The following is a 14,460-nucleotide window of genomic DNA, read 5'->3' on the forward strand; positions in this document are numbered from 1 at the left end:
AATGACAACAAGGAAGTTAGGCCACTCTATGTATTTAATAATGTTTAAAATAACGATATTCCACATAGGATCAGAATCTAATCATGGAGAAATGAATATTCTTGTGTTGGCAATATTTCACTCGTAAAATTTCTGAAATAAATAAAAGAGTATTAAACTATAAGTAACGCAACTGGTTTGCTGTGTGAAAGTGAAGACTTTGGTGTTCACTTTTTAATTATTTTAATTTATTAACATAAACTTACGTGTGGTGTATCAATATTAATAATACTTTTTACGTTACTAGTAACTGTATAATATTCTTTGTTTGTTTTAATCAGAGAATCACATTGGTAATTACACACTAGTAGTTCATGAAATATTTCTATATTTTAGTAGGAAAAAAAGGCCAGTTGTAAAACGTGATGTGAGAATGCGCAAAGTATCGGGAAATATATATTCAGAAGGCATTTCTGGAGATACAGGTAGGTTTATTAACTAGCACTGTTTCTTCAACAATGCTTTCGCTACATATTCCACATGCCAAGCAAAAAGAATTGGGTTTCTGTAGGATGTTTGCGAACCAAAAATATTGACATATATAAAAAAAAAACTGAGGCTACAGTTCTTCAAAGGGTGATCATACTCAGTTAATGACGACGTGTATAATAACATTGTAATGTATCGTGGGTATTCATTATGCGTTTATTGTATATATTAACTTGAGTTATTCGGAGAATTGCGGTAGATCTGTCATTCTTGTTAAAAATTTATTAAACATCAACGGTCGTCGCTGAAGCAAACGTACTGCTGTTCGAGTAAGATATTGAACAGAAAGATATAAATGACAATATTAAACCCAAACAGCTCCAACTCTGACACTGGTAACAGTACCTACTGATTCATTAAATGCAAGCTTCTTCAGTTTTGGCAAACATTTCACTATGAGTAACGAAGGAAATGAAAATCTTCTCGTATCATGAACCCATATATTTAATATTTTGTGGCTTTTACCTCCAAAATCTTTTAAGCCAACATTCCTACCTCTCTCACCGAATTCACAAGTTGCTGAATACTTTTAATTGCTATTGAGAAAGGCTAAACGAAAACTTAGAATATTTTATCGTTTTTTTTTTCCAATTGTATATTGATGATGAATAATATAAATCGGGATAATAATATTTTTAAATGATTTTCCATTATTACGAGCTAGTTATTGAATGACTGAAAACTTATGTATTCTTTTTCTTTATAAAGACAAGGATAATTTTATTTTCAAATATGCATATCAAAAATATTTGTAGGGAAAGTTGGGAGATATCCCATGTTGTAACTATGTTAGAATGACGATGAATAATAATATTATTTAAACAAAAGTATTCTACCAACAATAACTTTATGTTGTTATGACAATTACTTAGGGAAATGAAATGTTTTAGATCTCCGAAGTATATTAATTTGATAGAAATATAGCTGCTATGTCTAGTATGCTGAGAAAAGGAAACATAATAGGTAAGGAATTGGAAATAAGTAAATGTTGTACAATGCTTCGTTAGAAGAATCACAGAATCACAGTTATTACCTAACACATAGAGCACAATGCAGAGAAGCAGAATTACCTTGAGTGCAGAATAAGAAAAGAAATTAATAAAACAGATTGAAAAACAAAGAAATTAAAACATAAAAGCGAAATGCGGCTGTAATTTCATATTTTAAAACGGGAATTTGAATCGGAAAAAGCTTTTCATAAATGCGGGCTTTGTATAACACACACACACACACACACACACACACACACACACACACACACACACACACACACACACACACACACACACTAACATGCAAATACACACAAATACACACACACACAAATACACACACATGCACACATACACACACACACACATATAGATGAGACTTTAAGTGTGTGTCAAAGTGTGTATGTGTGTGCAAGAGTGTGTATTTCTACTTATTTATAAGTATTTATATTAGAATATTTGCGCAATTCTTTCTTATTAGTATTTATTATCATTTATTATAGCACATCTCTCTGGAGAAATATCGTTGGACGAAAGAGAAAGTATATGCATCATCTTGTCTAGTTCTTCATTTAAGCAAAATCTACTGAAATATGTTGCTCATAAAAAACAGGAAGCGGAACCATTTAATAAGGAATTCCAGGTCAGAGACTGTCTTTCATGAATATTTTAACAGTTTTTGTTCAATCGAAAACCATTTTATAGTTATTCCATCATTAGTACATCATTAGTATAGAATCATTTGATGCATTGTTAATATGTTTCACAAAGTATACTTTGTTTTCACTAATTATATTTTTAGTGTTGTGTTGATAGGACTATATTATTTACTGTATTGTTAATAATATGCCTTTTAGTACTTTCTTACTAAACGTATCACTACTGTTAGACATTAACGGTGAGCTGGAAGAATCATTAGAGAGTTGAATAAAACTGATTTGCGTTATTTCATCGAACTCTTTACGTTCTGAGTTCAAATCTCACAGCGATCATCTTTGATCTTTTCGGAGACTATAAAATAAAATAACAATCAAATATTGGGAGCTAGAGTATCGACTTATCCACTCCCAACAAAAATGCTGCTCTTGTGCCCAGATCAAAGACCATTGTGTCGCTAAGTATATCGTTAGTAACTTTTAGCTAATTATATTGTGAGTAGTGTATTTTTTAATTACTGTTACTAGATTCGTAATAATGTATCACTAATGATAACGTTATTTATGAACCATCTTCTGTAATTTAGTCTTGTTATTTATGTTATTGCTAACATTGTGCGGCTCTCATTTTTCTATATTCACAGAGGCTGCCAAAACTCTTACCAATGCCTTATAATGAAGCAATGAAACCTGAGAATGCAAAGAAGAATCAGTATAAAACTATACTTCCATGTAAATACTGATTTCTTTCATATATTGTAAAGCCTCGTATTCGCTATACAATTGAAAACAAATTAAATAAAATGTATGCCTTTGTTATGTCCTGAAAATGTAGCTTTCCTTCCAACTCAGCAAATATTCCTCTTTCTAACAATAACGGAATTGATACAGAGACTTGTGGTGAACATTGACGAGAAATCATAATAATTTTAACGGGAAATATTTCGAAACACTTGAAGAATGAAAGAAAAATTTTTGAAAAAAAAAAAAATCAACAAATCTCTTCCATTATGTAACACTTCTAAGGCAGAATCATTGCATCGGACGAAATAGTTAGCGGTATTTTGCCCGTCGCCGCTACGTTCTGAGTTCAAATTCCGCCGTGGTTGACTTTGTCTTTCATCCTTCGGGATCGATAAATTAAATACCAGTGAAACACTGGAATTGATGTATCGACTAGTCCCCTCCCGCAAAATTTCAAGGCCTTGTGCCTTCAGTAGAAAGGTTTATGTAATATTTCTATGTTCGAAGTAAATCACCTAATCTAGACTACCTCATTTGTATATTTTCACTTGTTTAATCAATTTAAGCACCTAGTAAAGCTGGTAAGTAATGATATGCAGAGAAATAGATATAGCGTTATGATAACAGCGACAGAAAGTGAAAGTGAAAGTGGATAAATGAGAAATACCTACAAACACATTTAAATGCTTCTATTAAATACTTTTGTAACCTCCATGAATTGGGAGATTTATGCTTGGTGAGTCCTTGAAATAAAATGCACCTCCAAAGGTGCTAGCCTTTTTAAAACAATTATAAAATCTTGCACCCAGATTATATTGAACAAATAATGCCATGGTATTACTCAATAGATTCTACCTTAGTCTAAAAGGGATTCAATTTTGTGATAATATTGAGTTCAAAGAAATGTGAACTGCTGGAATTCAACAGTTTTTACTTTTTTTCAGTAAAGTCTATTTTTTTTTTAATGTAATTTACTGGCTGATTAAAGTCCCATAATTTATTATTGATTATCCCTAATATTTTATCCACCGATAACTAATTATATTTCTACTGAATGATTTAAATTATGCAAGATTTGGAATGTTATCTTAATCTATTATTTCTTTTTATGTTCTCGTTTTTACAAATTCACCTGCTTCCCCCTTTACCTTGGTATTACCAAGCATAGAAACAATTCAAAAAGCTTGTTTAACAGTCATCTAATGTTTATTGTATTTATTTTCTTTTTATCAAATATCACTTGTTCAAACGCTTTGTATGATTTAAGCAATATTTATTGTTTTAGTTTTAGATATCTTTATAGATTCTATTTTATGCTGATGTAACTAATATCTTGCTAACATATACATAATTTTTCGTTGCATATTTCAGACGATCATTCACGTGTGAAACTTCAACCTGACGAGATTTCTTCCTCAGATTACATCAATGCAAACTTCATCTGTGTACGTCAAAAACATTTCATTGTACCCTCCTATAAGTTACCATAACTTATTTTAACAAAGGAATATGAGGATGATGTTGATCTGTATAATCTAAGGTCATCTTGCTTTGAATCTCTTCCCTATATAAATGTTTTAAAGTCATTCTGTAGCTTTATGAAAGTAACAGAATGTTTATCCTATTATCTCATAACCTACTTTGTACGTAATATGGAGTATGGTTTCGCAAATTCACAGAAAAGTGTTTGTCATTCTCTTAGCAGTAGAGAGGAAGAAAATTAGAAGAATAAAAGAATTTGATCAGTAAAAAAATATAACAAACATAGGCGTCGGCGTGGCTGTTTGGTGAGAAGCTTCCCCCTGAACCATAGGAATCCGGGCTCAGTCTCACAGTTTACACTGATTTTTAAACACTTGAAATGGAAAGACGGCTTATTTCACAACTGTTTTGCTTCTGATTAGTGTTTGAAGCTTGCCCTATTTTTTATAGAGATTCCAGTTTTCTAATAGATGCTTGTGGAAGTTCGAGCTATATCTTAATTTAGATTGTTCATATATCTGGATCTCCATGTATGCCATGACTAGATTGGTGTACGTCGGATCAATTTTTGTCCCCTTCGCAGTCCCAGATATTTGCAAATATTGCTATCGAGGACAAAATAGTTGTTTTCGAGGATAAATTTTAATCCTTCAGTGGTGAACCATTTTTCAATTCTGCCTGGAATTTCCTAAGAGAATTTCTTCAGCCAGGTATTCATTCCCTCTAGTCCATATTGCTGTGGGATTGTGATATATAGGTTTACCGTATCAAAAGATACAATAATGGTATCATTGTTTATGGATTTTGGGGGTGGTTATAACAGGTCCAGGTCGTCTCTTACAAGACTTGGTATGTATTTTAGAAAAGGTTTCAGTAATGTACCGATAACTTTGCTGAGTCTGTGTGTTTCACAGTTCGAGCCTGCTACGATTGGTCTCAATTAAGGGTCGGTGTATGTTTATTCAACTTTTATGTTTATTCAACTTTTGTGTTTATTCAACTTCAAGCTGTTTCATGCATTCTTAATAGCTGGTTTCTTATGGAATTTTGGGAGAGCGTAGAAGTAGCTAGTCTTGCAATCAAAATGGATTAGGTAATTACATTCTTTGTTAGTTAAACCTTTTTGATGTATGTAGATGAGTTTGTTCAGTTTAGTCATTGTCTTCGATTTTTGGCAATGATTTACCATTCTTGTAGTGGGTAATATCTTGTAGTTCAATATCCATAATAACTATAGCACTTTCCTTATCTGCATCTTTAATTATAATGCCGTTATTGTTTTTCAGTTCATGTAAAATATCCCATTCCTTTCGAGTTGTATTGGGCTTGATTTTAGGGCGTGGAAGTTCTTTGTAAGGGGAGGTAGATATAAAATCACAAAATTTATCCCAAGTTTTTATTACCTTTCGTAGTTTTGTAATCGCTCTTGTTTCTTGCAATTCATTTGTCCCTGTTTTCTTTATCGTACACTTCCTCTGTTGTGCATAATTTTCTACAGAACTGTGAAATATCGTTCCGCATTTCATTCGTGTTAGAGTGCTGCGGTATTGGGGTAAATCTTGGGCCTTTTGAGAAAATATTAATTTCTACTGAAAGAGTTCTTTTGGATTAGGTTAAATTCTTCGGCTTCTCATCTTCGGTTTGTACCATGTGGCGTCGAGAACTGTATATGTATGTATATATATATATATATATATATGTGTGTGTGTGTGTGTGTGTGTGTGTGTGTGCGTGTGTGTGTGTGTGTGTGTGTGTGTGTGTGTGTGTGTGTGTGCGTGTGTGTGTGTGTACGTATGTATGTACACAATATGTATGTTTGTGTGTGTGTTTATATATGTATGTACGTGTATGTGTTTATGTATGTATGCATGTATGTATGCATGTATGTATGTGTGAGTGTTTGTTTATGTCTGTGTTTGTCCCCCACCACCGCTCGGCAACTGATATTGGTGTTGTTTGCGTACTCGTAAATTTGCGGTTCGGTAAAAGAGACCAATAGAATATGTACCAGGCTTAAAAAGAAAGACTGGGGTTGGTTCATTCCACTGAAACAAAACTCAAGGCAGTGCCTCAGCCTGGCCGTAGTCTATTGGCTGAAACATGTAAAAGATAAAAGAAAGGCATCTACTACAATAATAACATCAACAAATACATCTACAGCTATTCACAATGGAAAGTAACACTCATTTATTTCCAGGTAAACTGAATAATTTGTAAATATAAAGTTAGGAGAGTATTATAAATGACGACTGTTACTTTGGATTTACTGTGTTTATTTTATAACCCTCCATGGGCAATCTCATTGTAGATGAGTTACAGTAACAATAATCTTAAACTAAGATTTACTATAACAAAAACTATGAAAAACAATGACCATTAAAATTTAGTGAATAAAATTATGTATTTCGTTGTTTGATATTTAATAATTGAATGAATGACATGTTGATAACTTTTAAAATTAACTTTGTTTTGTTTCAGAACCAACGTTATATTGCTTGTCAAGGTATGTGTTATTAATCTATAATGTATAAAACGAAAGTGTGTGTGTGTGTGTGTGTGTGTGTGTGTGTGTGTGTGTGTGTGTGTGTGTGTGTGTGTGTGTGTGTGTGTGTGTGTGTGTGTGTGTGTGTGTGTGTGTGTGTGTGCGTGCGTGCGCGCGTAGTGACCAACCATTAGCTTGATCACAAGTAAAATTAATATATTTCATCCGATTTCGTTTATACTTCGCAAATACATCACTTACGTTCCACAGATCGTTCTACATGTTTTAGCTTTTTCACTTATGGAGTAATATGGAGTAATGGGGAACCTAGGTTCAGAAGGTCAGAAAAGCCTTCAATATTGTGGACGAGAAAGGTAACTCTTTGCGATGTAACAGTCAGAAATTAATTGTCTTCCTTACACCGGAAGATGTATGTATTTTTGTGTGTGTATGTGCGTGTGAACCCATTCTCTGAGAAACATCTTACATCCACAAACTCAAACAGTACGTTGCAGAAAACGGGCTCAGCTGTTACCATACGGTGTTCGGTAAATTCCTTAAATATCTTTTATTTATTTATTTCTGTGGCTAGAAATGTACATTTTTTTTGTGTCAGAATAAAGTGAACAAGAGAAAATAGACAGGGGCGTGTGAATGTGTTGATTAGGAGTGCGAGACAGAAAGTGTGTGTTGTGTGTATGTGTGGGAGAGAGAGAGAGAAAGAGAGAGAGGGAAAAAGAAAGAAAGAAAGAAAGAAAGAAAGAAAGAAAGAAAGAAAGAAAGAGATGTGTGTTGCTTTGTGTGTGAGAAGGAGAGAAAAGCGTATATTTAAAAAAAAAATTTCCTGGCATCATTTTTGAGTGAGTGAGTGTGTGAGTGATTGACTGTATGTGTGTGAGAGAGAGAGGGGGTGTTGTCGGAAAGAGCGGGAGAGAGAGAAAGTGTGTATCGCTGTGAGGGAGAGAGATAGGCTAAATTTTATTGATTTACTTTTTCTCGCATTATGTTTTAGTGAGAGTGTGTTTAAACCGTCCACAGAAGAGCACCATCATAATAATTACACCTTCCAAAGGACGGGTGCATTTGCTAGTTATATTGATAAAGAAAATAAATTTATCGAAAGTTTTGTGTGAACTTTTTCAGGCCCTTCAATAGATGAAATAGTATTTTCCAAGTTTCGTTTTGTATTTCTTTTCCATATATGCCATGGTCATTAGAGGTGTAACTAAAAAGGAATATTCCGTCAATGATTTTCCGAAAATCCGTACCTGATTTATATTTCCCGATATTTACCTTCTCTGCAGAACGCATCGGCTCTACCAAAGAACTTATTATAATGTATCATACACTTCTTTCGTTTATATTTGGAAATCTACTACATTAAACTTCGTTGTGTATTTTAATGTACCATATGTGTATTGTATGTGTGTGTGTGTGTGTGCATCTATGGTCATACTGGAACAATCACCGTGATCTTTCTTAGATGTTTCACATCACCACTCTTGTAGGTGCCTTTGTCCCAGCTGTTGGCCCATTTGTTGTATAAGAGAGTAACTCTAATTTTCAATGACAATTACTTCTAATGTTTGAGCCTTTGAAAAGCAATTCTCATGCTATGAGCATGACTTAGAGTTTATTGATTGCGGGAAATATAACGTACAGGACCATGCCAGCCAGATTAGTACAAATAACAAGGAAATTTAAATATGAACAGCATACAGTGATATAAAACTTTCTTTAAATATTTCTGATTGAGTGTTATTTTATACATCTTTTATTTGAATAGGTCCTACACAAAGTACAGTGACAGACTTTTGGAGGATGATTTGGCAATTAAAATGTAATACTATTGTTCTACTGAAAGATATGAATGCCGCAGGAAAGGTATGTTTTAAGGAATAGAGATTTTAACAATAATTTTATTGAATTGATATTGGACTGGCTGGATCCGTGAAAAATTCACGGAAATTATTAAAGAATGTAAGCATCTATAAATTGTGTGTTGGTGCCATGAGAAATGTTTCTATATTGTGACAGTTAAAGGCGGCGAGCTGGCAGAATCGTAAGCACGCCGGGTAAAATGCCTAACGGTATTTCACCTGTCTTTATGTTCTGAGTTCAAATTCTGCCGAGGTCGACTTTGCCTTTCATCCTTTCGGGATCGATAAATTAAGTACCTGTGTGCGTAGTGGGCTCGATCTAATTGACTGGGTTTCTTTCACTAAAAATTTGAGGACTTGTGCCTATAGTAGAAAAGTATATTGCGACAGTTACAGAATATAGAAAGAAGGGTAAAACCGATAACTATGTAATCCAACCAAAATATGTTTCGCAAACGTAAACAGAATTACTGTTTAGACTTCAGATACGTCGTACATATTTCTCGTATTCTTTTATTCTTTTACTTGTTTCAGTCATTTGACAGTAGCCATGCTGGAGCACTACTCTTTAGTCGAATAAATTGACCCCCTGGACTTATTCCCTGTAAACCTGGTGTTCATTCCATCATTCTCTTCTGCTGAACAGCTAAGTTACAGGGACGCAGACACACCAACATTGCTTGTCAAGCAATGGTGGTGGGGTACAAGCACAGACACATTCAATATATATATATATATATATATATATATATATATATATATATATATATATATATATATATAGTCAATTCAAACATGAACAAGCAAGAAAAAACATGAAAAAACACGAAAAAACAACGTGAGGACGTGGAATAAGTACAGTGTTATTGGACGCTTAGGAAAGGAAAGGGAAGAAAGAAGATTTAACGTTTCGATCGGATATCTTCGTCAGAAATATAGGAAAAGTCCAAAGAAAGGAAGACAGAGAAAGAAAATCGCCAACGATGCACACGCGGTCACATATTGGAATGACCGGAAGGGAAAGGATGGAGAAAAAGTTATTTTCAAAGACAGGAGAGTGCAAGAGAAGGAGGTATGTATGTATGTGTGTGTGTGTGTGTGTGTGTAATGATAGCACGTGTGTGTGTGTATGTGTGTGCGTAGTTGTGGCTGTTTATGTATGTGTGTGATTGGACATAGTATCGTTTCTGGTCATAGTAAGAATTTATAGTAATAATTTTGGTAGGAGTGGCTGCCTGTTGTGTAGGAGTGGCTACCTACACATGTGCGTAGACTAATAATCACTTGATTGTATTTGACTCTTCACACGCGTCACATCACGCTCAAATACTTTCCCTGTTTCAATCTTCATATTTTCTTCACATACGCAATACAGTAATCAAAATAAAATCACTAAAAACGGCTTTTCAATAATTTAAAATGTTTTATTATGGAATGAACATACTCTCCATTTCAGTTTAATTATGAAAATAATAAAGTAGCATTTTTTTGGCAGACGATATATATGCAGTATTGGCCGGATGAAGAGAATACTGAGACATTTGGTACCATCCAAGTGAAACATACTGAGACTAACTGTCATTCAACCTATATACACCGAAGATTTTTTATTTCAAAGGTAAGGCTTTTCATAATATTTCTTCTTATATAAAAATAATACTGCTTAAAAGGTCTAAAACAGTAGCATTTTGAAATCAGCGTTCAGTAAAATAAGTTTGCTTCCCAACCACATTATTCCGGGTTCAGTCCCACTGCGTGACATCTGTGATAAGTGTTTTCTATTAAAGCATCGGGCCGACCAAAACATTGTAAACGGAAGTTGAAAGAAGCCGATCGTATATATATATATATATATATATATATATATATATATATATATATATATATATATATATATATATACGTATATATATATATATATATACGTATATATATATATATATATATACGTATATATATATATATATATATATATATATATATATATATATATATACGTGGTGTGCCAACAGAGTGGTTATAAAGTATTTTGCTCAGATTGCTAATAATCACGTGATCATGATTTCGATTTTCAGACCAGTGCTGCGTTGTGTTTTTGAGCAAAATACTTCACGTCTCTCCTCTCTTCTCGGCTGTAAATAGGTAACATTGCGACAGACTAATTGTCCGTGCAGGACCAATGTTTGCCTGCTTTGCCTAGCCAGATGGGCAGTATCATTTAAATGCTACAAGAATGTGACCAACCAAGTTGTCTCTATCTCACTGAAGCAAGCACTAATTCATTTTAAAGTCTACATCTAATCAGAAACACACTGAGTACTTTGTTTTGAAAAGTGACGGTTTGTAGAGCTATGAAATGATTTGGTTATAGAGTAATTATAAGAAAACTATCAAAATCAATATTATAAGAATATATTACAACATTATCATATTGCTTTGTATGTGGTTCATTTATAATCTCCCATGTCGTTCATTTCAAACCTCTTTATGTTTATTTACAGACAGGAGTTAATCCGAATGGAATTTGGACAATTGATCACTTCTTCTTTAAAAAATGGACAGGTCATGTCATTCCACAACACGTCGAATATATTTTAGAATTCAGAAACGCTTTGAAGAACAGAGAAAGTTTCTCATACCCTTTGGTCATACATTGCAGGTTTACAACTATAATTATATCAACATGATTTATCTTTTATTATATGAATATGCAGTACCGTGCAAATATCTTCGGCCATTTGAAACAACAGTAAATTTCTACTAATTGCCAATTTATAAGTGGATGTTTCGCATTGTGTTCTTTACAGATAAAACATTGTCCCTGTTGGAGTCATTTCCATACCTAATCATTATATTTTATACTAAGGGTTCCAAATGAATGGAGAAGATGCGAGATGACCACCAAGAATGGCCATGCAAAAGTTCTCGGCCACCTCACATAAACCAATCAAGCTACAATGTTTTGAAACAGAAAAAGTGTCTGCAATTCAAATTTATTACATAATGTTCATTTCAAGAAGTTACTTGTTAATATTTCATGTGGCTTCCCTTAGCGTCAATAATTGCCTCAGTGTACCTCTGAAGAGATGCGTACAAATCTTGCACCACCTTCACAAGTATGAGATGCCATTCTCTTTGGCTGAGCTCCCATAACTCTTCAAGATTGCGTAGATTCTTCTGACGAACTCTTCTCTTTAGTTTTGTTCACATTTGCTCCATGATATTTAAGTCAGAGCTCTGAGCTGGCCAATCTTTCAATACCGAAGCACCTGATTTACATATTCATATTTTCATAATCTGATTTACATATCATGGAGCAAATGTAGACAGAACTAAAGAGAAGAGTTCATCAGAAGAATCCACGCAATCTTGAAGAATTGTGGTCGCTCAGCCACAAGGAATGACATCTCATATCTGTAAAGATAGTGAAGGATTTGAATGCATCTCTTCCCAGGCTCATTGAGACAATTATTCAAGCTAAGGGAAGTCACATGAAACATTAACAATGTACAGTAACTTCTTGAAATGAACATTATTTAATAAATTTTCATTATAGACGTTTTTCTGTTTTAAAACATTTTATCTTGATTGGATTATGTGAGGTGGCTGAAAACTTTTACACAGCCATTTTTGGTGGTCGTCTCGCATCTTCTCTCATTCAGAATCCTTACTACAAAATATAATGACTAGGTTGTGGAAATGATTCCAACAGGGCCAATGCTTCGTCTGTAAAAATGCAATGCGAAATGTTCACTTATAAGTTGGTAATTAGTAGAAATTTATAATAGTTTAAAGTGGCCGAAGATTTGAAATAATTATATTAACTATAAGCCTAATGATATTTCAATACTATGATGTGTTGTTTCTCTTTCCATCATTTCTGAAAGAGAATCGATAGTAGCAGAGATGAATTTGAAGCTGCCTGTATATATACCCATGTAGCGTTGATTATATTTCTTGCAACACACTTGAGTTGCGAAGAGTAAAACCATGTTTATGTGTATATGTCCATGTGTTTATTTATTTACGTGCGTTTTAATAACATAAATGTTAAATTTTGAAATGTTTTGTTATTATACAGTGCATTTTATAGTAAAATTATATTCGTTAGGTGTAAGATTCCACACAAAGGTTTTGCTTAAGAAGAACCAAATGAGCTTCTGTAGAACTTTTACTGCGTTTTCCATTCTTTGTGTAACAATGGTATTCAAAACGTTTTTAGAGTTAACTTATGTTTAATCAAATAGAACACACGTCAACAAAAAGTCAATTCTAAATATTGAAATGGTTTAAGAAAAAGAAAGTATCGCAAAATAGGATAATGCCTGAGAAAAATTACCAAGGCTTGCCTCCCAGGTTCTTAGTAATGTAGGCATGTGTGATATAGTAAGTCAAGAAATTTTAACTAAGGTTGTCATAAATCAACAGAATCTGTCGTCTCAATAACGATGGTTTCCACTCCTAAAGAAAAATGTTATTTAATACTGTTTGGGCTGATGATAGGAAATACCATCAGGCGCGTTACTGTCAAATTTAGAATCTCATTTCCAATATTACTCAACTCTCTTTTCCTAATTAGAAATGATACATTTCTAAATCTCTCAAAGAGATTTATGCAGTAGTATTATTCCCTTCAACAACAGTAGCATTATTCCCTTCACGGGACTATTACAACAGTAGTATTATTCCCTTCATGTGACTGTCGCATTAAGTTGATAGCATACAACTACTTCTCTTTTACTACTACTGAATATAAAGTGTAAATGATTTATGTCCCTTAAACTTAATCCAAGTATTTATCTTGTTATTTTTTTAATTTTTGGGAGTTATCATCATCATTTTATTACCCTTCGCTCCTCTTTCAGTGCTGGTGTTGGTCGTACAGGAGCTTACATTTGCATTGACATTCTTCTAAATGAAATGTTGAGTGATCAAGATGTTGATGTACTGGCATGTATCAAAAAGCTTCGCAAGGATAGGATGCATATGGTTCAGAAAAGGGTGAGTAAATGACAACGTAAATAAGAGTAAATACTTAGTCGAATAGCTCGTAACTATCAGGAACTCTCTCTTATATTGATTTGCTTTCACCTTTTCTCCAAACGGCAATGGCTATTGATGCCATATTCTATGATTTAGCTATTTTTAGAAAGGTGATGAATTGGCAGAAACATTAAAACTTCGTGCAAATTGCTTTGCAGTATTCGTGATGATGTCTGCGCTCTGATTTCAAATTTGGCTGAGGTCAGCTTCAACTATAATTCTTCAATCGATAAATAAAATGCTTTGAGACTGATTCTTCTCTCTCTCTCTCTCTCTCTCTCTCTCTCTCTCTCTCTCTCTCTCTCTCTCTCCATCATGATAGGAAGCTGTCTGAAACTGCACTAGGTGCTTGTCAAATCTGTACGTTTTTATTCTTATTACATTTAAATGTTCCGTGAGAACATACTCAGGGTATGCAGAGGCTATTACTGAAGCAGACAATCAATGAAATTCCTTATAATTATGAAGCAATAATATCTCATGCAAAAATGTGTTTAGAAAACGAAAAAACAATCTTTTAAAATCACACACACACACACACACACACACACACACACACACAGTTATTTATGCACATGCATCCACACATTAATTTGATACTTTTATTAGCAGTATCTTGCATTCTTACATGTCCCATGATTACTTTTTTAGAG

The 14,460-nt window shown here is 33.6% G+C and overlaps 1 protein-coding gene across 6 annotated transcripts in view; it reads left to right on the plus strand.

The window, feature by feature from the left end:
• Nucleotides 1–14,460, plus strand: part of LOC106879751 (uncharacterized) — a 49,116-nt gene that overhangs the window by 19,369 nt on the left and 15,287 nt on the right. For 5 of the 6 annotated variants that reach the window (XR_016239199.1, XM_089346229.1, XM_089346226.1 and 2 more), the window contains exons 12-20: nt 376–464; nt 2,024–2,163; nt 2,821–2,908; nt 4,292–4,365; nt 6,881–6,905; nt 8,671–8,768; nt 10,260–10,382; nt 11,266–11,423; nt 13,630–13,765. Coding sequence is in view for 5 of the 6 variants with exons in the window: in XM_089346229.1 (XP_089202355.1) it covers nt 376–464; nt 2,024–2,163; nt 2,821–2,908; nt 4,292–4,365; nt 6,881–6,905; nt 8,671–8,768; nt 10,260–10,382; nt 11,266–11,423; nt 13,630–13,765 (931 nt within the window). In the remaining variant the exon portion in view is untranslated. The remainder of the gene's footprint in view (nt 1–375; nt 465–2,023; nt 2,164–2,820; nt 2,909–4,291; nt 4,366–6,880; nt 6,906–8,670; nt 8,769–10,259; nt 10,383–11,265; nt 11,424–13,629; nt 13,766–14,460) is intronic. The other variant, XM_089346228.1, reaches the window with a different exon arrangement.

This window comes from Octopus bimaculoides, chromosome 30 (genome assembly GCF_046866305.1).
Source record: "Octopus bimaculoides isolate indiv1 chromosome 30, ASM4686630v1, whole genome shotgun sequence".
Lineage (NCBI taxonomy): Eukaryota > Metazoa > Mollusca > Cephalopoda > Octopoda > Octopodidae > Octopus > Octopus bimaculoides.